At 34.3% G+C, this 26,845-nt stretch overlaps 1 protein-coding gene across 2 annotated transcripts in view; it reads left to right on the forward strand.

Annotated features, from left to right (window-relative positions):
* Positions 1 to 26,459, forward strand: part of LOC123526152 (tensin-1-like) — an 84,203-nt gene extending 57,744 nt beyond the window's left edge. Inside the window, exons 7-11 of one of the 2 annotated variants that reach the window (XM_045305179.2) lie at positions 594 to 1,076; positions 3,670 to 4,298; positions 24,668 to 24,754; positions 25,548 to 25,719; positions 26,038 to 26,459. In XM_045305179.2, coding sequence (XP_045161114.2) covers positions 594 to 1,076; positions 3,670 to 4,298; positions 24,668 to 24,754; positions 25,548 to 25,719; positions 26,038 to 26,241 — 1,575 coding nt within the window. In that variant the 3' untranslated portion in view covers positions 26,242 to 26,459. The remainder of the gene's footprint in view (positions 1 to 593; positions 1,077 to 3,669; positions 4,299 to 24,667; positions 24,755 to 25,547; positions 25,720 to 26,037) is intronic. The other variant, XM_045305180.2, reaches the window with a different exon arrangement.
* Positions 26,460 to 26,845: the final 386 nt, after the last annotated feature.

Consider the following 26,845-nt stretch of genomic DNA (forward strand, 5'->3'; position numbering starts at 1 on the left):
GTTTGGTTGCTGTTTTGGTTCAGTGTAATGTATGTGAGATAACCTTTTCACAGCAAGCCAGAAGGCATTCTGGCTGTGATTTGACTTGAGACATAAAATAGGCTTCCATTTCTGTAACTAGTGGAGAAGTTATCAATTGCAAGTGGAAAATTTGATGTTCATTACCAGTAGAAATTAAGGAACAAGATAAATGTTTGATAGCTGTTACACATCTGTTTTAAAGGGAATAAAAGTAAACTTTAAGAAAAAAAAAAGTGATGAATGAGTTATATCCATTTTAATATTTTTATGTATAAATGTCTCCAGCTGAGCACTGTAATATGACAGTTATCATAAACGATTGAAACTGCTGTGTCACATGCATACAGTTAGCTGTGAGTTTGATAGGTTATATAACATGTATGTAGTTACAAAATACGTTTTATATACTGGTACTGGTATAGACTAGTTCATCAAAGATTTCTTTTTGAAAAAGACATGTCTGTATATGTATGTTCTTATATAAAACACAAAAAAGATGTACATGTAATAAAAACTGCCTGATTTCTGGCCTTGTAAGTAATTTGTTATGTTTTTCCCTTTCTTTTTTCCAGGCAAAACATGCGATTGAAAAGGTTACTCATCGATCCCAGGCATTAGACGGTCCTGCGCGAAGTAATTCACCAACATTTTCATCCTCCCGTCCATCAAGTTCCAGTCAACAACAAGTTACTGGTAAATCTGATCCAAATTTTTCAGCTACGAAAAGGAATTCTACTCCAGTTCAGCTTTCTCCGTCAAAATCTTCAAACTTTAATTCAAATGTGAATTCGCCGAAGAGAAATTCCTCACCCTATTTGTCTACTCTACATAATTTCCAGGTAGTGACTATACGTGAATCTCTAGAAAATAATGTGAACAATTCTAACCGATTTAAAGGATCCCCAGTGACGGCTCTGAAGGATGAAATAGATAGAAGATTTCTGAGTAATGGCGGCGGCGGAACCCTAGATTCGGGTCTCGGCTGGGGGATTGGAGACGACATGGATAGTTTACAGAGATTGAAACTGGACCACCATTATGATAATGAAGATCAGGTTTGAATTTTTTTCCTCAATATTTTGCAGCTATTAGGCCACACCAAATTGATAAGTTGTTCATCGGATTTTTTTCTGAAAAAATTGAGGCGGCGAGCGAAAAAATAATTTAAATATTTGTTTAGGTTTTTGAGAAAATCAGGAGCGAGCGAAGAGCGAAGAAATATATTTATCTTCATTTGGCTCTCGGCTGACTAATAAAAACCTTAAAATAGAATGCATAGCCCTTTTAAATTAAAAAGTAACTCCCCAGGGATTGAGAAAATCTGACCTGCAGACGCCTAACAAAGCGAACTGGTGAAAAAAATGTATTAACAGTGTCATACAGTACACTGTAATCAAATAATGCATGCTTTTGAAAATGCTGTTAGAAAATATGTAATAAACAACAATGCATAACCTTACACCATACTTATCGCATACATATGTGACTTGAATAATGTAGCATTCTTAGCTGATTTTACAAAGTTTTTGATACATCAAATATTAAGTTTTGTATAATGACCAATAGCTCTGTACTTTCAAAGCTTCTGACTATCATGCCCCTTTTACTGGCAAAGCTCTAATTCAGAAAAGTCGAGAATGATATCTTCTTGTAGCCTACAGCATATTAAATTTGTTGAAACAAAGTCTCAATTAAAGTCTGAAATGGAGATTAACGTGCATTAGCATTAACATTAGTCAACTAAATGATTGGAAAATTTGAAAATCGAAACGGTTTTGAAAACAACTCATAATGTAAATTCCTTACCCCACCAACTTTCGTATGCAAATCATTTGCCAAATGCTGATCATTTGGACAGGAAAAACAGAAAACAGATAAGTGACATGCATCAATAAGTATTTACCCTTACCAAAATAATGTAGATTGATGTTATCAAATAAATTAGTAAGCTTTTCTTCATCCAGTTTTCAATGAAACAAATCGATTTTTTAGCATGTAATTTGGTAAACATTTGAAGAAAATGGCGTAATTGCATAAAGGGGAAACAACTTTAATGCAACTAAATATAAGTGTTGTGATTTATTATAGACGATGTGTGCGTAGTATGTATTTATTTTGATTAAAATCCATTTGAGAACAATCTAGGACTGGAATTATAAGCATTTATACACTTTTACGTCCGTAAAAAGTAGCGCACCAAAAAATTTTGGATTGATTTTTTTCAATGGGGTGAGAGCAAGCCAAAAACAAAAAAAAATATTTTTTTTTTGTGTTTCTGAAAATATACGAGCGGCAAATCCGATGAACAACTTTTTAATTTGGTGAGGCCTTATGTATTAATATTGATTTTGAAATATACATATTCGCTATGTATTTTGTATGGAAAGAAATGCGTTTAGTTTTGTATAAACAACATTGATGTATTAATATCAGTGATGGTGGTTCCATTATTTAGGTAGACTCCACATTTTGGCAAGCTCAATCTCAGTATCGGTGTGGAATATTAATAATGTGAGCCGTGCCATGAGAAAACCAACATAGTGGGTATGCGACCAGCATGGATTCAGACCAGCCTGCTCATCCGCGCAGTCTGGTCAGGATCCATGCTGTTCGCTAATGGTTTCTCTAATTGCAATAGACAATGAAAGTGAACAGCATGGATCCTGACCAGACTGCGCGGATGCGCAGGCTGGTCTGGATCCATGCTGGTCACAAAGCCACTATGTTGGTTTTCTCATGGCACGGCTCATGTGGCTTTAAGTATACTGTATATACTGCTTAATTCCAGTGCCAAGAATTTCTTATGACATTGTCTATTTCTGTGTTCCTGTATATTCCTAGAAGGTTTATTTTCTTGCTTTGTTGTTAATGGCAGAAATAGAATAATCTCACACTGAACCAAAAACAGCATAATGGATTCCTTTATTTATCTTGAGAATACATCATTCTCCGCAGTGACAACTTAGAAGAACAATAATATTGTTCTATAGAAAACAACATAGACAAATCTACTTATATCCTCATCTATTTATCAAAAGATATATATCTTTATAACATGTCATGTGTGCAGCCTAGTGAAAACGCAAATTGGATCTTTGTGTCTTGAAATTGCTATTGATTGTAGAAGTTGTTCACAGTATATATGACAGGAGTTGTTTTCCAGCACTAATGAGCTACATAGAAAATAATGTAGACACCATACTGATTGCAGACAGGTTCTAATCAAGCAACTAACATAATGGTCCGTTCCCCACCCGCTTTTAAAGAACACATATTTGATGACAGATTCTAATCTAGGTGATAAAAAGTAGTTCCCCTTTCCACTTTCAAAGACGACAGGTATTTTAGCTGTGGTTCTAATCCAGCAGTAAATGATAAAAGTTTAGCTATAGTTCTAATTAAGCTTTATGCAATAAAATAGGTCCCCTTCCACTTTCAAAGAAGGCATAATTTTTGCAGTAGTTCTAATCAAACAATAGGTGATATTAAAAAGAAAATTTTTTGGTTTACAGTAGTCAAACTATTGGTTGAATGCCTGTGGTCAGTAGCTGACCCTATTATGTTTGGGTATGATGGGTGAAAAGCTCAAGTCAAAGAAGTTAGTTAACACAGTACCGTTCGGTAATAACCAAAAAATTTCTGTTACAGTTGCAAGCTCCACCCACACCATCTAAAATGCAGAACCGTCCTTTACCGGCAATACCGGCATCCACAGATTTCAATGATCACAGAGCCAGTCCAAAACTTCGTAACTGGACCAGTCTAGATGATGATGTCATACCAAACCACACACGCTCCACGATGCAGTCACGTTTGCGAGACAGCCCTAAACGTAGACCTCAAAGGCCACAGAGCGAAGTCATTCTTGATTCAAAATTGTCTGTTTTCTCAGGGGGAAGCATTGATCAGCCCGGTGTTTATATCTACGGCTTTAAGTCACAAACTCAGAATGAGTTATCGAAAAATTGCAATGTGCATAATTCTAATCAATTATCAAGTGTAAATATTTCACCACAATTCAGCAATAGATCTATGCAAAATCAACACAGCAGGGACGCTAATACACAGCAGAGATACTCACCCAAGGTGAACAACTCTAATCATCAGTATTCTCCCAAGGGGAATAACTTTACTCAGACTGGTTATGATAATATGAACAGTTTACCAAATGGAAAAGCGTCACCACCGATACATTACCAGAATGGAAGTCCTTCCCACAATGCTGTAGATAGTGTGAATGAGACTTCCTCAAGTACAAAAAAGGAAAAAGGTAGTGGGTAAGTATTTAGGGTGTTATAACATGGGATTTCAATCTTGATTTAAACGAAAAATTATATTTAGTAAATTAAGTAACGTAGAAAGACACAAGATTTAAGTATTCATCTAGTTTATATTTGCCAATATATTGACTCTTTTTTCATTTTTCCTGGAATGCTTTCACTAGGGATACTTTGTAATTACCACCTATTAGAAACTTAAGGTTTTTGTCAAGAAAATTTATTATTTGCTGTCTTGATGCCAGTTGATCTAATGTATGTTTAAAGTTATCATAATTTAATATATAATAGTTTAACTTGTGTACCAGCAATATTGGTGCATCCTGTCTGGATGAGAAGGTAATGCTTTGGTTTACTATACTGGAAGAGGCTAATGTTATGGACAGATTTGTTTCTGCTGATTCTTTGGAACAGTCACCCTTTTTGTCAAAGTTGAATTTTTGCTGGCTAGCATAAGCTAAGGTGTTTGGATCTGTCATGCAATAGGTAATGTAATGCCCATAGGGGAACTGAGGCTCAGTCAAAACGTCTACGTCCCCGCAAGGGGTTCGACGGTTACGGAAGATAGTGGTGACCCATGCATTATATAATGACCATAGGGTAAACCGGGACTCAGCCATGGTGACCCTTGCATTACATAATGAGCATAGGGGAACTGGGGCTCAGTCTTAGTGGTGACCCATGCATTATATAATGACCATAGGGGAACCGGGACTCAGCCATGGTGACCCATGCATTACATTATGACCATAGGGGAACCGAGGCTCAGTCATAGTGGTGACCCTTGCATTACATTATGACCATAGGGGAACCGAGGCTCAGTCATAGTGGTGACCCATGCATTATATGATGACCATAGGGGAACCGAGGCTCAGTCATAGTGGTGACCCTTGCATTACATTATGACCATAGGGGAACCGAGGCTCAGTCATAGTGGTGACCCATGCATTATATAATGACCATAGGGGAACTGGGGCTCAGTCTTAGTGGTGACCCATGCATTATATAATGACCATAGGGGAACCGAGGCTCAGTCATAGTGGTGACCCATGCATTATATAATGACCATAGGGGAACCGAGGCTCAGTCATAGTGGTGACCCATGCATTATATAATGACCATAGGGGAACCGAGGCTCAGTCTTAGTGGTGACCCATGCATTATATAATGACCATAGGGGAACCGGGACTCGGCCATGGTGACCCTTGCATTACATAATGACCATAGGGGAACCGAGGCTCAGTCATATTGGTGACCCTTGCATTTCATTATGACCATAGGGGAACCGAGGCTCAGTCATAGTGGTGACCCATGCATTATATGATGACCATAGGGGAACCGAGGTTCAGTCATAGTGGTGACCCATGCATTATATAATGACCATAGGGGAACCGGGACTCAGCCATGGTGACCCTTGCATTACATTATGACCATAGGGGAACCGAGGCTCAGTCATAGTGGTGACCCATGCATTATATAATGACCATAGGGGATCTGGGGCTCAGTCTTAGTGGTGACCCATGCATTATATAATGACCATAATTCCAGTAGTGGAACCTGGGCCATGCCAGCAACTCTTTTATAAATAACACCCATAGGGGAACCAGAGTCCTGCTTTTGCTTGAAAAATAAGACTTAGCCATATAACTGTGTAACAAAAAGAACATTAACAAAACTGCTTAAAGATGCTAAAGAACGTAACATGTTTTTCTGTTAAAGAAAAATGAAAGGTTTTTTTTATCAAGAGTCCATAAGCTGATTTGCAGTTTTATTCCATTAAATCTATAAAATTATCTAGAATTTTGACAAAGCAGGAGTTCTAGAATGTTTTTGGAGAAAAAAAAACATAGGTGACATTCACATTGTTGCAGAATTAAAGATTAGGAAAAAAGAAGGCATGGCAATGTTTGTTAAATTAGCTTGTTCTATTTGTCAAACTGTTTGAGACCTTTATTTGCATTTGTTTGTGAGGGTTTATAGCAACACTGATGCATCTTCTTCTGTATCCGATTGCACATACACCACTCTTGCAGTCAACTTGCACTTAAAAGATGCTGAACACAGGTGTGACTTTTTGCCGTGTATCGACAGCATACACAAAGAGAACGAAAATAACTTGATACCTATCGATATCGTAATCAAAGTTTCACATTTATGGTGATAGCCATCTTTTTTGTCTAACATTACACCATTTCGCTTTTGCTCAAGACATTTTTAAATTGTTAATCATGGGTCTCAGCTGGTATTAGATTACAAGGAGATTTTTAAGGGCTTGTTTTTTTTTCTTAAAGTTTTAAGGTAGCAGAATACCTTATATAAGAGGTCTCAAAACTGAAATATTTGAGAGTTGGCGATGTTAATACCTGTATGTCACCGTCACCAAGTACATAGTAAATCTCTACACATGTCAGTACACACTTTCCTACACATAATAGGCATCAGCAAATTGTATGATAAATTGAAGTGAGTTGCTGTCAGTTCAGAATTTGTGAGAATTTAGTGTTTATTGGTTTATGTTATAATTTTGATGAAAATTTTCTTAAATGTTATACCGCAGCCTTAAAGCAAGTCTGCAATTTTCAGTGATGTATGTCATAGAAGCTCTGTATGACAAAATTAGTACTGTGTTTCGGAACAATTTATTACCTTGTCACACAGTTTTTCTCAATTTATACACAGTGAGACTGCAATAAAGACATTATAATTGCCTAGGAGATATTCACATGAGAAATACTTCATTATCTGCTTACTGTATTATTAGAGCAAGTTTCAGTTGATTTTTAGCTCCACTGTTCGAAGTATATGAAAAACCAACTTCAGAATCTGTGCCCACACCATGATTAATGTTTTGATGCACTTTCTTTGTATCTCTGTTATTACTTGATGGATTTGCTTCAAACTTCAAGTAGTTATTCCTCATCCACATCACATGACACAAAGATCATAACTCCGACACTTATATTTTATGACTTATGCCCATTTAGCAGGTTGAAGTTCATAGTGATAATTGTTGAGAATTAACACTCTTTGACAATTGGCATTTTTCGTTTTTCTTGAAATTTGAAAGTGTTTAGAGTAACTTTATTATTTTTTTTGTTGGACTCAACATCACACGGACAAAATGATATTAAGTCATATGGCACCTTACATCTTTTCATGGTAGAACTAGACCAGGTGCTCCTCCGAGCATTATTTCATCATGGGTGAGCAACTGCTAGAACCACCAACCCTCAGCAAGCCAGCTGGATGGCTTTCTCATAATGAAAGATTATTCTGCATCCAATGTGATGTTTTGTTTCAAACCCACAGCATTTCAAGGGTGCAGAGCGAAACTAGTCTTAAGTGTTTATAGAAATAGAAGCAGATAGACTAGTTTCGCTCTGAGCCCTCGATTGGAGTACCTATAGACCTGGAATAAAACTATCAACATGCTTAACTTTGAAGTGAAATGAACCACTGAAAGAGGCAAACAGCACAGCACCATACAGGAGTTACAGAGTGAGCCGTCACATTTATATTTCATTGAGAGAGTTTTAAAAAGCTGTTCATTGATTCTCACACATATTCAACCACAGAGCAGATTTGCCTGTTGTATTTACAAATAACAGTCTGGTATGAAGCTTAATTAAGTATTCAGACTCACTTCATAAGAGCCCACAACATGATTAAGAGCCAAATTTTTTACCTCCTACTTTTTTATTTAAATTTTGTTATTCGACGACAATTAATTGAGAAAGAATTGTTCCGAATTATTTAGGCTCCTGATGATTAGGAAATTTAATACGGAAGAGAATCGCTCCTAGCCGCCCCGAGGTTTGATTTGCTAATCCGATATGTGGAAATGTTAGCTTCCTTTTGAAAGGTCATATAAGGCTGTAACGAATGAATAAGTTGTGTACAAGGTCTCGGGTTGACACAAAATGATTTTTATTTCGTTAATTGGAAAATCCCATTCTTCTCCTCGGTATCTCATTTGACACATCTTCTGTCTGAATGATAGTTCTTTATACAGCAAATATTTTTTGAGATGTCATTTCTGTCTATGTGTTAAATTTGAAATTGAAAGTTTTAAGTTACATTTAAATGTCAGTTTGGTAATTATTTACAAGATAAAAATCTAAACCTCCCCATTAACCTATGATTTGAAAACATTTATAATATATTTTGGAATAGACCTTATCAAGCATCTTTATAAAGAGCAGTTTATTGCAAAAAGTATTTTTGTTTTCAATTTTTTGCGCACTTATTAGCATAAGTTTTTCTGTTTCATATTTTCATTAATGTAAATGATACAGTGGAAAAACAATGAAATAACAAAATAGTATAACTATTAATCATACATACCAATTTACATAATAAAAGAAAATCTGATTTCACTCCCCTTTTTTTTAAAGCAATTTAGTTAATTATTTATGTTTTTGTTTTCCTGAGTTACAAATTAATGGTGACTAATAACGTACAGATTTTAACTGATTAAAACTGAGCATTGTACGAGTTTATTGAAATTGCTTTTCTACTTTTTGTGTTTTTTTTTCACTATGATTGTGGTAATTTTGACTGTGGTAATCGAGGGGTTGTGAGGCACTGTGTTGTATGTACATAATATCTTGTTTCTGTTCCTGAACGTATAATGCTGGTAAGAACGGGATTTGAGCATTGTTAGCACAATTCTTTCTTCAGTAATAGTTCAATGTCATTAAAGCAGTCGGTATCAGTTGCATTAATTTGTTTGCAATATCAGAAATATCAAATTTGATGAAACTGACTGCAAGTAAAATGTTATGATCTCAGTTTGAGAACAGTGACAGAAATATTTAAGGAAGTTAGAAAAAAATGTACAGAGTTTAAATCAGGTTGTGTTGATAACAAGTTTTTCACATATTTCATTTTGTGCAGCACAATTTAAATGGTATTGTTGAAAGAGTCTTTAACAGACAAGTGTTCCTTTATATTGAGTAGCTGTCATTAGGTAGCATGTTGGCTCTCTGCAGCAGCTGTCAGTGTGCACAGAAAATAATTTGAAAAAAATCTCTTTTAAGTTAATTCAGCTCTCTTCAAATGAAGAAAAAAATGTATTTAGTACTGACAGCTTGCATGCATGTCTGCAGTGGCATGTGATGTTCTCATTATGTTGTCAGAAGTTTTTCCCCATCATCCTTTTTCTAAAGAGGGATCATGGTTTAAAAAAGGCACTACAGAGATAAATAACAATTGCAAGAGCCCCTCTGAATTTGGTAACATCATATCCTGTTATATGCATAAATTTGTTCCTTTTTGCTAATAAAATTTCGGAATGAGTAATTCTTTATTTGGAAGGGATAAATTTTATTTTTCCCAAAAATGCAAATTTGAAAAGTGTATATAAATAAGTGTCAAAAGTCATGATATGAATGTATGACCAGTAGAAGTGTAATTATATTAACATAAACAAATGATTTCAGACTGACTGAATGAGTGCGAGAGTTGTAATTAGTAATTATAATAATTATATGCGTAGACAACAAAAGTGTGTGAAATTACTTAAATTTTCACTGTTCTGACAATGCATTTCGTTGCCTCAGCTCTGAACTGTTGTATATTGTTACAGTATTTATTACCAGTTAAAGCAGTTTGATAATACATCCATGTCATGTTACGATAAAAGTGTCGTCAAAACTGCTTGTAAAGATAAGCGTGAAGGCATGTTGATGGTACCTGAGTCATCCGTTGTTTAGTTGATAATTTGGTCATTTGTTTCTCTGTGTTATCTGGTCTGATGAAATTTGTTCAAACTTTAAGGTAGGTATCTTTTTGATGAATGTTTAGATCTTCTAAAGTCCAGTTTTTAAGTCAATTGAATGTTGTCATGAAGCAAGAATTCCAAGCAGGTGTTTCAGAGGGTTCCGAAGGTTTTTCGGATAAGGTTTTAAGTTTTTAAAATGGTTTGAAATTGGAATTATGTGAAATTCTTTAATATAATAATTAATATGGGCAAAAACAGGTAATATACCTTAATTTTATTTCTAGTATTTTAGTTTACAGTTTCAAAATAAGTTTTCAGTGGTGAAAATGGTACCGTTTCATCATTACTAAATATTTAAGAAATAATATATCTCATCCAGTGATTTGTCGTTGAATAAATCATTGTTTGGAGTTCAGATGTGAAGGAATTATATCACGAGGGCGTAGCCCGAGTGATATAATTATAAGCATCTTTATGACAAACAATGATTTATTCAAGAGCAAATCACTAAATGAGATATATTATTTCGATTCTAACACGTTACCAAGGATGTTAAAGTACATTCTTGACGGCATTTATTAAATATTTGCCCGTTTTCAATTGGTTTCTTTTCCAGCGCGCCGCTAAATGCCGTTTAATGCTATGACATAATATTGTGAGGTCAGAACAGTGAATTGTCGTATAATAATTCACTGTTTACAGTCTTACTTGTTTAATAGGAAAATGTATCGGATCGTGTTAGAATACAAAGTCATGTTGTTGTTTTTTTCAGCCAATAATTATAATATTACTATTAGAGTGAAAATATATCTGGTATTTTTTTTTACTAACAGTGGCTATGCAATATCATATATATTTTTTTATGTTTCCTGGTATAAAACTACAGAATGGGTAGTGTAATTAGTTAAAATTTTAAAGAAAATGAAATATGAAGAAAAGTTATTTGTTTTGTGTGTAAGATCAAAGTATCTTTTACTTTTGTACACCCATAAAAATACTATATCAAGTGTTCATTAATTCTATAAAACAAACAGATACTGAGATAGTCTGCTATTGCCCAATAACAAAACACAGTTTAAGAATGAGAGGATTCCATTTTATACATAAAAAAAAATCCGTGAAAGGAATTTCTTTAAAGCATAGTTGAATTTCTGTTTTTAGTATAATAATTTTATTTAATATGACTCCATTCAAGGTATGCTTTGTAGACTAACCTTCCTTCTTAACCATTTTCTTTAAGTAGCAAGTTATCAAAAAATAGTTAAATATTTTGACAATGATCAAAACATAAAGGATAAAAGAGTATGATTTATGATTGTGTTAAATGAGTTTTTTTAAAACTGAGATATTTATGAAATGTTGAGCAATACAATGTGTCTTTATGTATAGCCGGTTTCTGAGGTTTCTTTATAAGCCACTGCTAGACTGTGTTTTTAATGTTATCAGATCAACTGGTTAGATAAATATTTGATTTATCAAGTTGAATATCAAAGGCAACTAGAAGATATCTTTTATTTGATCAAAAGCCAACTATCACATATTTATCTGTTATCTAATTGATCATGTGCAAATATATTGATAGTTTTAATATAATACAAACCAGGCTTTGTGAGTTTAGGCCTGTTTTAAATGTGATTTTAAAATAGTGGCAGTCAGTATTGATGAAATATTGGTACTGTCAAGGTTGTTGCAACTTGCAACTGCTGCTGAAATCATGCAAGCAATGTGCTTTGTTCTAGATATAGCAGCCTGTAACTACAGTTATTTATTTATTTGGGTTTTACGGCACACTAACACAGTAAAGGAGATATGGCGCCAAACAGGACTACAAATTTTGGTTCCTCATCTCATTTACATTGAAATAAAAACAAGAGGTATGAAATCAAAAAGAGTTACCACAAAACCAAGTGTTAAGACCCTATTAGTCGCCTGTTACGATCATGCAAGGGTAAGGCAGTGGTTCTAATTCTTTTCATACACAGATCGTCCCAAAACCACTACAGACATGGCAAGAAATTGGTCTGATCAGTATGTGTTGCTTCTTATATGTCAGATGTTACTGTATATAAGACATAGCAGTCTCAAATTTAATTTGCACATTGCTTCATGTTCAGCTGTTTTTTTGTCACTTACCAGTAATCTGTACAGCCAAGGTCAAGACTGCTTTCATGTTTAAATTATCTGTTACGTCATAATTGCTTCATGTTTAGCTGCAGACTCAAAGAAATTTGTTCTGTCAAGATCGTTCAGCTGTTGTTATTCAAGAAATCTGTTCTGTCCAGATTGCTTCCTGATTTGTTGGAAGGACACCAGTAATCTGCAGTCAGTATTGTAATGATTCATGTAATCTTTCCTATCAAGTTTGTTGTGTTCAGCTGTAGGCATTAAATCATAATTATGTTTTGTCAAGGTTGCTTCATGTTCAGCTGTAGGCATTCAAATTTATATGTTCTGTCAAGATTGATTCGTGTTTAGTTGTATACATTTAAATCATAATTATGCTTTGTTATGGTTGCTTCAGGTTCAGCTGTAGGCATTCAAATTATATGTTCTGTCAAAGTGGCTTTATGTACAGCTGTAGGCATTCAAATTATATGTTCTGTCAAGGTTGCTTCATTGTTCAGCTGTAGGTATTCAAATTATATGTTCTGTCAAGGTTGTTTCATTGTTCAGCTGTATAGACATTCAAATTATATGTTCTGTCAAGGTGGCTTCATTGTTTAGCTGTAGGCATTCAAATTGTATGTTCTTATATGTTCTGTCAAGGTGGCTTCATTGTTCAGCTGTAGGCATTCAAATTGTATGTTCTTTTATGTTCTGTCAAGGTGGCTTCATTGTTCAGCTGTAGGCATTCAAATTGTATGTTCTTATATGTTCTGTCAAGGTGGCTTCATTGTTCAGCTGTAGCATTCAATTTATTTCTTTATGTTCTGTCAAGGTGGCTTCATTGTTCAGCTGTAGGCATTCAAATATGTTATGTTGAGTCATGTTCACTTAGATTATATGTTTATCTGTCAAGGTGGCTTCATTGTTCAGCTGTAGGCATTCAATTATATGTTCTTTTATGTTCTGTCAAGGTGGCTTCATTGTTCAGCTGTAGCATTTAAATGTATATGTTCTTATATGTTCTGTCAAGGTGGCTTCATTGTTCAGCTGTAGGCATCAATTATATGTTCATTTTCTGTTCTCAAGTGCTTCATTGTTATGTAGCATTCAAATAAGTCTTTAGTTTCTGCTGAAGGTTAATTTTTAATGTTCGCCGTCTTAGAGTATACTGTTAAGTTCTGTTCTGGTTTAGAGGTTGCTTAAAATCAGCTGTCTAGCCATGTGTGCCTTTTTCAAGGTTTCTACACTTTCTGCCACAGAGAGTACTCAAGGTTATTTGATGGTATTGGGAAGACTACTGAGAGATTCTGCTTTCACTGGGATGCAAATCTGCAACCTTTATGATAAGGCCCATGCCCGGTATCCAACTCAGCTGTATAAATGAGCCGCGTCATGAGAAACCCAACATAGTGGCTTTGCGACCAGCATGGATCCAGACCAGCCTGCGCATCCGCGCAGTCTGGTCAGGATCCATGCTGTTCGCTTTCAAAGCCTATTACAATTAGAGAAACCATTAGTGAACAGCATGGATCCTGACCAGACTGCAGGCTGGTCTGGATCCATGCTGGTCACAAAGCCACTATGTTGGTTTTCTCATGGCACGGCTCAGAGGCTGTAAGACTCAGTGATAATATTACACTAATGAAGATTAAGTAAACAATCACACAACAAAATTGATGAATGAAGTAAAAATTAATGAACTGCACAATAGCATACATAATTAGTCTGACCACCTATTTGACTGAAGACAGCTGACAAGAGAGACATTCCTGACTGTATAATGAGGACTTAATGAGTCACTACCACACTGGTATGTAACACAAATAATTCTTTAATATTAAGATACCATCAAACCAGTATAAAGATCTTAAATAGTGTATTGTGTATTGTCTGAGACAAAATCTGAAGAAATCACACAAAAAAAATCAAAATCTGTTGGTTAAACACCATTTGACCTAAGTAATTTCAAACAGTCCGAAGCAAAAAGTCTTAAATCTGCTTAAAAGCTTCTGCCAGTTACCTTCTTTAAGGTCTTTCAATATGCTATTATCTACTTCAATGCCTTAAAATCTATCTATTAAGTATAGCTTATTTGTGTTTAAATTATATAAGAAATATATTTAAATTTTGTAATTTTCTTTGTTCAGTGTTGAAACAAGGGATGAAAGTTTAGAAGTATGGGGCCTTTAGGAATGATGGATTAAAATTCCATAGTGTAGACAGTGCCTACATCTATTTGAAGCCTATTTTGAGCTACCAGACAGTCAGATTGTAGATTAGTCTACAAGAACAGAAATTTTTTGCTTACTGAGTGTGATCAGTGAAAGCTCAATACCTAAAGCTCTAAACACAGAATTATTTGCTGCCGTTATTTTCCTGATCAAGAGGAATGTTCTGCTGTCTTTAAATTGATTCTTCACCATTATTTTAAGTGGAGAAGTTTTGTCAGTTTCTTTAACTATCAGCCATAATCTATATCTGAAATATTTTAGAAATGCTTTTTAACTTTTTAGGTAGCCTGATATTTTAATGTTTTGTGCAAATAGAAAAGTTAAACAAAATTGAGCCGTGCCATGAGAAAACCAACATAGTGGGTTTGCGACCAGCATGGATCCAGACCAGCCTGCGCATCCGCGCAGTCTGGCCAGGATCCATGCTGTTCGCTGACGGTTTCTCTAATTACAATAGGCTTTGAAAGCGAACAGCATGGATCCTGACCAGACTGCGTGGATGTGCAGGCTGGTCTGGATCCATGCTGGTCACAAACCCACTATGTTGGTTTTCTCATGGCATGGCTCAAATAAATCTTTGATTAATTCCTTGTGGCCTGTAGGCTCATAACATTGTCCATACTGTTTTAATGACAAATCTGTTACATTGGTGCAATGACAAAGGAAAATAGATGCATTCATTATGATCATCTGTTGAATCCTCTTTGAGAACATACGTTTCACCTGGGATTCAAACTGCCGACCTTTTACATATTATACTTGAAAGTATTGTCCTCTACCTATTCATAGCTTACCTATCAAAAGACGTCTTATATATACTTATATTATAGTCACCATCAGTAATCAGTATGGGCGACTCCTCCAGAGCTTCACAGGTTCCTTAATATGCCAGCTAGTGTAAGTTTTTATGTGCCTTCTCGGAATTCCCCCTAGGTGTTAAACGTCAACAGTTTTTTTTATCTCACCATTTATTTCTTGTTACAACAAATGTATTTTTATATCACATATAATTAATAATTTGTATTTTTATGTTTTACCTGTGAGAGGTCTGTAAAACCTCTCTTTTATCATGATGCCCCCAAGACCTTTTCATTAAAAAGTAGCTTTGAAGGAATTTATCACTTTCTTATCTTACTTTGTACATTTTTATCTACAAGTGTTTTCAATTTAATTTTATGTTACCTGTCAATTTAATGACCTTTTATCAATTTTATATGGACTTTGTTTGATTTTACTGCACAAAAGTTGTGAAAATTTAGGTTAAAAGTAGAAAAAAAAAACACCCCAAAAATACTTCAGGAAATAGTAAGTTTAAGAATGAAGTTGATTTCTATGAAAAGGTGAGTCAAAATTTTTGTTTTAATTATTTGCATTTCTTTTCATAATGAAAATTTTGTCTTTTTGTTTAACATGTGTCACTTCATAAAATATTATTTTGATGTTCATTTTCTATTTTGTGAGTGGTGAATTAAAAAAGAGTCACACCAGAATGAGGTGATGTTTTAATGTCACTTGGTATTATATTATGTAAAATAGATCCAAGATCAATGAACAACCTTTTCAGTTTAAAATCTTTATGAAAGGGTTGTAAAATATGATAAAAGCAGCTATCATAAATTAAGATGTTTTTTTGAAGTTTTTTTTTTTTTTTTTTTTTCAAAAAAATAATCATGAAAAAATTTCCCGGAAATTTGAAATTAGGATTTATAACTCATTGAAGTTACTAAAAGATTCATGCATTTTGACGAAGTTGCAAAACTTCTTCTCTGGCAGAAAGAAAAAAAATTGACACATTCTTCAAATACTTTAAATATTCTTTTAAGTGAATTTTTCTCAAAAAAAATCCCCAATGGTTTAATTTTTCGTTGGACATGACACCATTAACCTTGTCATGTTTGACCATTGATGGTGGCGCTTTTATCTTGGTGCGTGACAAATTAGCTCCCCAACCCCTGACATGATCCAATTATAAAATCTGAATATGTGTCACATACTCTACAAGGAGCGGTCAATACTGGTCAGCCTTCAGAAATGACCACTACAGGGATAATGTGACATATCAATTAAATCTATATAACCACTTTAAAAAAGCCCCTTCTTGTGTTTTGAAAAGGATTTTTCCACAAAATTCCCAATATATTTAACTTGAGATTAGTATATTTTTATATGGTAATGATCGAGTTGGGGGTCTGTCGTCCCTTCAGCTTTTTAACCAGTCTCTTAACATACTTTACCCAATTATTAGACTACTTTTGTGGTTTAGTGGTCTCTTTAATGGGAACAGGTTGATTCAATTTTGACATGAAAATAGGAGTTTAGTTTTTATAGTTGCAATTATTTCAGTATAAAAGTTGGTATTTTTTTTTATGGATGTTGAAATTTCTCCAACATTTTACATAGCTGATTTAAATAATTCTGATAAGAAGCTGGTGCAATGGATGATAAGCATTTTGTTTAGGAAACTTTGCATTTGAGTTGCATGCAGGTAAAAGTTGGACAGGTGTGTGAAATTTAATAATCGAAATATGTAAACGAAATGAAGTTTAGGACAGAAAAAGCTATGACAAACTGACTTGTTTAAGTGACTCAAATTTAGTTACATATTCATGTCAGCAATTAATCTTTTTTAATTGCCTCATTATAAATGAAAGACATAGATTGGAAATATATCATCCATCAGTTTGAAAATAACTTTAGTCGCTGTGAAGACGTCACTTTTTGTTTCTTTTTGATTGGAAATAATATTAACGAAGCTCTATTGCAGTGTTGTTTACCGCGATGGTTAGATAGTTATAGTGTAATACACACCTGGACTATGTATTGATCGCAATTTTCAATAAAATACATTTTACGGGCAGACGTCACTGACACAGGTACACGTAATTTGTTCGATACCAGTGTGACACGGGGAGTGGGCTGCATCATTTGACGGATTGGAAAAATAAATTTCGTCCCCTTTTATATTTTATGAGATATTGATCAAGGAACTATTTTATGTGCTGCGGATTTTAATAAAATAGCTAGAGCATCCTGTGATAGTGTTTTTGTACAGAAGACAGACCTGTGTGCGCATTCAAGTTTCGGGACAAAAATAGATATTTAATGATGCTAATGCAGTTGTCAGACTGTCATGGATTATTGAATTGCATCTTTTAAGCTGAAAATAAGATAAAGTGCAATTTTTGATGAATTGCTGTTGAGGTTGAAGTAAACAATGACTTACAATTATTCTTTTCCGAACTGGGAGAATTTATTAGGAATTATTGAACAAAGCAAGATTTGCGAGATCTGTTTGTACAAGGCAATTTGTTTTTGTCATTGATATGTCTAATTCTTTCTTGATTCATCAGTGACCCCTTGAAATACAGCAGCACCAGGAAAGTCTGTATTTTGAGTGTTTGTTCAGTACGGAATTCAAACTTGTGTGAGTTACATCAGTGTGTTATTGTTTTGGATGAGTTCCTGTAACAGATTTCATTAAATAATTGAAATCATTTTACATTGAATGATAGAAAAAAAAATTATACAAACTGAAAATTTGTTGTTACATGGACATGGTTTGATACAGTTGGAAAAAGACAACATTTTTGTCATATTTTCAGTATAGATTTTTGAAGAAAATGTGAAAGCGTTTGAAAAGGTCACAGCAGTTTTAACACATTTGTTCTATCAGTAATAAAGAGCTCAGCGGGAATTTCAGAAAAGTTGTCATACAGCAAACAATAGGAGTTATGATAGTGCTAGATAAAATCCATGTTGTCTTTGACAGTAATTACATAACCTAATCTCTTAACAAAATTGGATTAGCGGTGTTGACACTTGTTACAATAGAAAGTGAGAAACTATCATTAGGGATAGGGAAGGAGGAATATAACTATGTTATAAATAGGTGTTTTTGTCTAAAATCAACAATTTCATGTGAAAAAAAAGTTGTCTCTACATAATTGAATTGGTATTACATTACATTTGAAGGAAATAGGAATTTTATATCTGGATTTCGAAAATAGAGAGGACGTACCGATGTGAAAACAACAGAAATTTTTTTTTTTTCTATATTATGAATACTGGTTTAACATGAAAACTGGAATAATGCCGAAAAATTATTATTATGATATGAGTATATTTAAACAGTGGATAGACAGAAAAATGCGACGTAAAAGAGTTGGACAGTTTGTTAGGTAAGATCATTCTGAATATCCATTTATTTGTTAGCTGGCTTTATGATAATTCCACCAAATTGGAATCAAAACTGAGCCAGTGCCATTTTTTTACCCTTTTCAGAATCAGCTATTGCTTCCACTTGACATTGCTAAATTTTAATCTGAATATCTGGCCCGGCGAAAATGCATAAATGGGGTATGGCTGGCCAACTTGTGGGAAAATATTACCTTTTTTTTCACCATAACAAACCGAATTTGGTATACTGGTATCAGTATAATGTTCATAAAAATTACATTTTGTAGGAATATAACATCAGTATATTATCAGTTTATTTTTGGAAAGCCAGTATATTTTAGGATAACATACAAAGATAAAACCTCCTGATTTTGACTATAAAATTATCTTTCTTTAAAATTGAAGTTTGGTTCATAATGTTATGAACTTTAGAACATGAGTTTTTGTTTTAAAACTTAGTAAACTATGATCTTAAAGATGTCAATTCAAGAAAAAAAGTCGGAATTAAACCAGATTCACCTCCCGGCAATAAACATTTCAATGCGATATTGACCAACATGCCATGGAGGAATAGGTATTAATGGTTGATAATTAAAAACAGGAATATTTATAATTAATTGAGGCAGTTAATCCACGGTACCCCGTTACAAAAATTAGTAAACACAACTAATTTTTATGTGTTTTTATAACATAATCTGTCAGTAAGTTTCAAGACCTTCTTAAGAAATATAGCAATAATTTAATTCTGATATGGAAACAATTTCCACCTTTCATTTTTGTTGTGCGGTATGGAGGTCAGTGCCATTAAATCAACAGTTGTCATATTTAAATTTTGCTTCTGTAACTGCACAATATACTTGTGATAAAAATAGGACTTTAGAAAAAAAACTCTTCATGTTTTAACCCTTATCATGCAAAATTTCTTTAATGAACTAGTCCTTCTTTCGATTTGGACAGTATCATTAGCTGTTAAAAGAGGAGCTGAATAGGGAACAGTGCAGATCTTGATCAGACTGCACAGATGTGCAGGCTGATCAAGATCTACACTGGTCACAAAGGGGCATGCGAATCAATCTCAAAGGCAGAATCAATCGTGTCCAGCATGATCAGGGTTAAAAAAAGTTACGCATACTGAGAATAGATCTTGTGGGAACGTCAGTTTTCCCATACCCTGTATACCTCTATATGTAAGAATGAGTCAGAGAAGAAAATGAAATACCGTGTCTACCCGAATGAAATTGCAAGTGAATGGCGGGTCTCTATTACATATTCTGTTTGGCTAATGGACCTTGAAATGAAGGTATTTTTTCATTATTGATTTTAATCTTTGATAGAATTGCCTGCTGATCAAAATACCTTACATATTTTCGAAGCGGGAGCGCCAGAATTGAAACTAATCCTAATGTTATATATTTTTAAGGATAAAGTTGTAATCAACAGAAAAGGGATGAGTAAATAAATTATATGGGAAGTCTTCCGATGAAAATATGTTATAAATATGCAAATTAGAAATAAATTAAATTACTGCGTATTTGTTACCTATAATGTGTGATCCTCTTGATTTGAATTTCAAATTCAATGAATAGTGATTATAAATATATAAAAAGAATTTATCACTGCAATGTCATACCCCAAGCCATGATTATGTGGGTGTCAGAACATTTGTTTTAATACATAAAATGTAAAGTATCTTTTTCTTGGAAGTCAGTATTGATTACTGGCTTGAAATCTGTATTTAAATTTTTTAATGTTTTTGTTTTACACAATGACTAGCAAGCAATGAAGTACATAAACATTTGTAACGTTTTCCCATACACTGGTAACTATAAATGGCTTTTCCCATTAAATTTTGTAGTTTCTTTGTCAGGAAAGAAGAAATGTGACTACCTTTAAGTATGAAATAGTAGTGCTATATTGATTAAACAATAAATCACCATCAGTTATGTTGATTGTGAGTGCAGATAAACACAGTGACACAATATCACACCAAGCCTGGTGATAAATTACCATTAAAGTGTCAGTTTGCATGGTAACAGATACATTATAAGGATATTATTGTGATAATTTAATGCTACTGCTTTAATTTGATATATCCATTTTTATCACTATATCTCTTACTGTGGCTTTCATTTCTTGTACAGCCTAACCTCTGGTTAATTACAATCCTTGTTAATGACATGTACCTCTGATTAACAACCTCTCTTGTTAATGACATGTACCTCTGATTAACAACCTCTCTTGTTAATGACATGTACCACTGGTTAATGACCCTCTTGTTAATAATATGTACCTCTGGTTAATGACATCCCTTGTTAATGATATGTACCTCTGGTTAATGACCCCCCACCTCCCTTGTTAATGACATGTACCTGTGGTTAATGACACCCCTTGCTAATGACATGTACCTCTGGTTAATGACATATACCTCTGGTGTTGCTGATGCCCCTTGTTAATGAAATGTACCTCTGGTTAATGACCCCCCTTGTTTATGACATGTACCTCTAGTTAATGACACCATTGTAATGACATGTACAGCTGGTTAATGACACCCCTTGGTAATGACATCATGTACCTCTAGTTGATGATGCCCCTTGTTAATGACATGTACCTCTGGTTAATGCCCCTTGTTAATGAAATGTACCTCTGGTTAATGACCCCCCTTGTTAATGACATGTACCTCTAGTTAATGACACCATTGTAATGACATGTACAGCTGGTTAATGACACCCCTTGTTAATGACATGTACCTCTGGTTAATGATGCCCCTTGTTAATGACATGTACCTCTGCTCCTTGTTAATGACATGTACCTCTGGTTAATGACACCCCTTGTTAATGACATGTACCTCTGGTTAATGACACCCCTTGTTAATGACATGTACCTCTGTTAAAGAAACCTCTTGTTAATGAAATGCACATTTGATAAAGACATAACTTGACAATGACACTTTTGGTTAATAACACTCCTATTAATGATATGTTTCGCTTGTTAATGACAAATATATTGTACCTTTGGTTAATGACACCTCTATTAATGATGCCTACAGTATATTACAGTCTGAGGGGCCTCTATGGCTGCATGAGTGTGGCTATAACAACCTGAGGCGCCACTGTGGCTGAGTGTGGCTATAACAACCTGAGGGGCCTCTGTGGCTGAGTGTGGCTGTAACAACCTGAGGTGCCTCTGTGACTGAGTGTGGCTATAACAACCTGAGGTGCCTCTGTGGCTGAATGTGACTCTAAACCAAACAAATAACCACCTACATAAGAATGACCTCTACTTTTTAATTATGATTACATTGAAAGAAAATTATGATAGTCATATCAAGGTGTTTTTCAGAAGATTATTAGTTGAAAATGGTTATGTTTTCTAGACATTGCAAAGACTTTTCTTTGACTGTAGAGGCAGTGATATTGAAATCTTTCACAGGAGGAAAGTGAGATATTCTGTTGATTCTGATTAAGTTTACTGAATAGGTTTCACTGCCTACTGAAAGGTTTCTCTGACAGAGCCTGGAGATGTTCAAGTGTTATCAAGTTGCAACTGTAATGCAATATAGCAGAAGAAATTGTCTAAAAATTGGCAGTTAATTTGATAACATTTGGTTTTAGAAGATACTTAGGTGTCCCATAGCAGACTATGAGAGACCTCTGCAGCTATATAGTAGAAATAAATTGCCCATAAAAGCATAATTTACTTGATAGCAGCTGGTATTGGCTGGCAGTCTCCTAGATTCTCAGGTGTCCTAAAGCAGAAGGCATAAAATCAGTGATGCAATGTTGTAGAAATAATTGTGCAAGAAAGCTCTGTAAATTAGGCAGCAGCTGTATGAGTGGAGACTAATTGATTTTAAATTACCTTATATGGGAGACAAATGATGTATTAAAAATAGAATATTACCCTCCAAGAACCAGAATTATTATCTTGTCTTGCTGTGTGTTGATAATGCTGCTTAATTTTATAAGTGAATTGTAGTTTCTCTCTATGCCATTGCAGCAGCAGTTCAAAGACTTCTTTATGGATATACAAGAACTGAAACGTACCAACACAATAGAAACAAATTCTCTAGGTCTAACCTGGAATAATTGCAAACACTGTTGCCAAATTGGAGTGTTCACACTACCACTATCTTTAATTAACTTTGGCAATACTCTAGATCTAAGTCCCTTCAAGGCAGTAACACCTTAAGTCTGGTCCGTTGCCTCATCATGCAGTAAACTATAATGTCTGTTTGCAATAAAAAAGATCCCACAAGCCTTTGACAAAAGCCATCTTGCCTCAAATTCTCCTAATCCAATAAAAAACCAGTCAGCTAAATAAAACATCTCACTGTCTGGACATTACAATTTGGAAAGCTTCTTTTTATTGATATAAACTTTTCTCCGTATTTGTATTAATTCAATAACCCCTGACTGGAGTGTTTGCCGTCCATTGAGTAAAGGGGAATGTGAATTTCATGGCCATTTCATCACTTACTTGACCTTTTAAATTTCAAATTCCACACATTTTTCGGTAGCGGTAACACGGTTTGAATTTCTTCATGAGTTTACAATGTTTTGGTTTTGTGTGTTAATTGACCTGTTATACAAGTTGTTTATTTAACATTAAGATTAAAATGAAATTAAGATTTTTGTTTTAACATTTTTGTAAATTGGCCTAAATCAGCTTAAAATCTTGCATTAGGCCAGAATTTTTTTTTTTTAAATTTCTGTGATGAAATGCACAAGCATTGATGACTTGATCATAAGTACTGACTCCAATAGCCCTTCTCCTGTTTCCTATATTTTGGAATGCCTGTCATGTATTTCTAGAAGAATTAACATTTTCTTATTGAATACATGCCTTCTTCCTGATAAAAATGAGCCCATAACCCTTCTTCCTCAAAGAAATCTTTAACCAATGTCTTGATATATCTTTTTATATACCGGTAGGTTCATGAAGTAGAATTTCTAAAATTTCTTCTTAAGTATAGATGGTGCTGCATCGCTCAAATAGAGGTTATTTTAGGCACTAGACTAACTGATATTAAGGAATTTTCTTAATATACTTTACCATATGATAATTGTCTGGCTCTGCTTACTCATTTGTTAAAGTATTTGTATATTCCAGATATATAATGAAATATTTTCAATTTTTTTCGTATCAAACAAAAACCTATTGCTTTCCAGATTGTTTGTTGATAAATACTTGATTACAAATATTACAATATATTAGTGTTTATTCTGGAACATATTCAAGATTTTACACCAGCTATAAAATAAAATTACAATGGCACCTTATTAATTTGTTCCTGAAATTCCCTTTCCAATTTCCTTTCTTTTTCAAAAATAGCACTTTGGGTCTATTAATTTAGTATATATGACTAAAAAAACACACACTATGCTTGATGGTAATATAGGAACACTGACCATTCTGTATATGGAGAGCACACTTTATTTTGAACAGGATTTTAAGTAATGTTTTTTTTAAGGTGTGTTGGCAATTCTAAGCAGTGCTAAAGAACAGTTTATGAATAACATAATAGTGCTCTTTTATACATGACATTGTGGAATTTGATGAAAAAGGTGTCAGAACAAGTTAAATAATCCAAATGCGGTTCACTCATTTAATATATGTGCTATCGATGCTGTTCAGACTTTGCTGTAGTTTAATAGAAGCAAAGAGGTATAAAAATAAATAGATCGGCAACTTGAAAGGCATATAGAGCAAATGTTGCCAACATCCCGTGATAACTGAATAAGATCTCGTTACCGGAAGGAACGCTTTCTCCGCGCGCCATTTTGTAATCGAAAGCAATAATTATTCATTGGTAAATTAATTATTGCCGTATGACCACGCTTCTTTTGATGACAAGAAACGTGTACGTTGTGTCTTAAGACTATAACACATTAAACTTATGTTGTTGTAACTGCTAACATGTATTTTAATTGTAGTTTTAAAGGTACAAATTGTAACGCCATGCTCGCCGATGTTTGTTTTTACTAAGATAACGCCAATTCACGCTCTGACATGAGATCACGCGAGATTACAGCCAGTTGCCATTCTGTGTATTTTATACTTCTTTGATAGAAGTTATTACATGCAAAAATTGCAATGTTTGCATTTATAGATCTTAGTTTGTTATCTCTCTTCAGGTTGGAGTCACTGATGGGGTTAGATAGAAGCCATATTGAGGATGAGACGCTGAGACATTCGTGTTGGTACCAAGCTGGAATACCAAGGTATGAGCCTTTGAGCTCTTTCTTTTCTTGGATTTGATTTTAAGTTGTTTCTTTTAGACTATTTTTAGTGACAATTCTGACAAGTTATTGTAACCAAGGCAACATGCTTAACAACAGTTTTCTTGGCTTTCTACCCCTTGAGACAGCGGCAGTCAAAATATGCCTCTAGTGGGATTTTAACCAAGTCTAATACTGTTCCCTTGCCCCACAATACCATTGTTGAGATGGAGGTTTTGGTATCGAGAGAATTTTTTCTGCACACAAGGGAAATGCTTTTATTTGAGTATAGAGAATTTTTAAAGCCAAACATAGAAACTAGATGTCCAGTTTTGTACCAAATGAATTGATAATAACTTATAATGAAATACAGTTGAGTTTATATATAATTTTGACTGAACCACATAATTAGTTTTTACTGTATCAAAAGGCAGAGGAGTATTGCGAAAGGTGCTAAGCTACATCAGCAATTTCATCAATTTCATCGAACTGCTTAATGTTCAGCTTGTTACTTCAATTACCTTTTGAGTGCCCACTTTGAGGGGAGAGGTTATGGGTTCAAGCCCTGGCTGCATCATAGCTCCCTTGCTTAGTGCACTACATTAATAGGGTAACCAACTGCTCTTCTGTCATACCCTCATTGCCATGGATACCATCATGAATGAGGTGTCAAGAGTTGTAGAACTTGTTTCACAGTAGACTTAAAATAAATTATGGAACATTAAAAAAAAGATTTGTTAGTTCTTGTGTATATGTTACAAGCTTGTAAAATGATATGAAAACTTTATGTTTTCAGGGATGTGGCATTAGAAATATTACAACAAGAAGACATTGGGTCTTTCATAGTTAGAGACAGTTCTACTCATCCAGGATGCTACGCCCTGTCTGTCCGTGTGCCAAAGTTCGAAAATCCAACCGGAATCTCACATTATCTGATACTTAAAACAGCACGCGGAGTGAAATTAAAGGTAAATTTTTTGGTTGCTAACAGTCCTTTTAAAATATGAATGTTAAATGACCAGAAGAAAGTATAATACAATTTTTATGGTTCTTCTGGAGTGTATTTTGATACCTCACTGCGTAGGCATAAATTTTATCCAGTTTGGCCATTTTCTTATTGTGGTACTTCTCCAAAGCACAGTTTTTTTCCACAAAAGTTCATTTTTTTCAGCAGTTTGCGATATACATAGGTTGAATTTTACAATCATATATAACATATTGGTCTTAAGACTGATAATTTATTATATTCATTTCAGGGCCTTTAAGATTTTATTTATTTATTCCAGGGCCTAGATAAGGAATGGTCAAGTCTACTTTCTCTAGTCACACATCATACGGTAATGCCAGAAATGTTGCCATGCACGCTACGTCTGCCACGTGATACAAACAATCCAGCATTCAAGGCGACTGATAAAGACGAAAAAGAAGAAGATCCAGATTATCAGAGACTAGCAGATTTTTCTTCAATGATGGAGGCTTTAAAACAGTGAAATAGATCATGGTCACTAAAGGCCTGCATCTGAAAGCTTTAAAAGAGTGAAATTATGATCTAAGTCAATGAAAGCTTGAAAAACAAGTGAAAAAAAGCTGTGAAATATTGATCTAGGTTACTGAAGGCTTGAGCAGTTAAATTGTAATTTAAGTCAATGAAGACTAAAAATGGTGATGTTTCCAGTAGTAGTGAATTCAGGGCGGGTGATCACGTGACTTTTGTTTATGATCACATTGTGTCCACCGTAATGGCTGCCCCCATGTACTTGAAGGTTTTTTGTATTTTTCTGCAATTTGTCATCATATTTGATTTTATTTTACCTATCATGTTCCAGTCAACAACTTTCCGGTTCCAACGATGTATCATGTTGCTATGTGAGTGTTGCCGTTTTTCCATTTACCCTGCAGAGATTTTCGAAGCGGTGATTTTTCTCTTGAAAAAGTGTGGTCACATTGAGTCCCAAATTCCATAAAACACATTTTATGCATTTTAACAGGTTCTTTATTGGTGGAAATCGACTGAAAATGCACCTCAATCATGTATTTTGCTTCACATGCGACTTCTGAATGTTTATGCGTGTTTTCTACAACGTTCCAGGGATT

Source organism: Mercenaria mercenaria, chromosome 14 (assembly GCF_021730395.1).
Source record: "Mercenaria mercenaria strain notata chromosome 14, MADL_Memer_1, whole genome shotgun sequence".
NCBI classification, from domain to species: domain Eukaryota; kingdom Metazoa; phylum Mollusca; class Bivalvia; order Venerida; family Veneridae; genus Mercenaria; species Mercenaria mercenaria.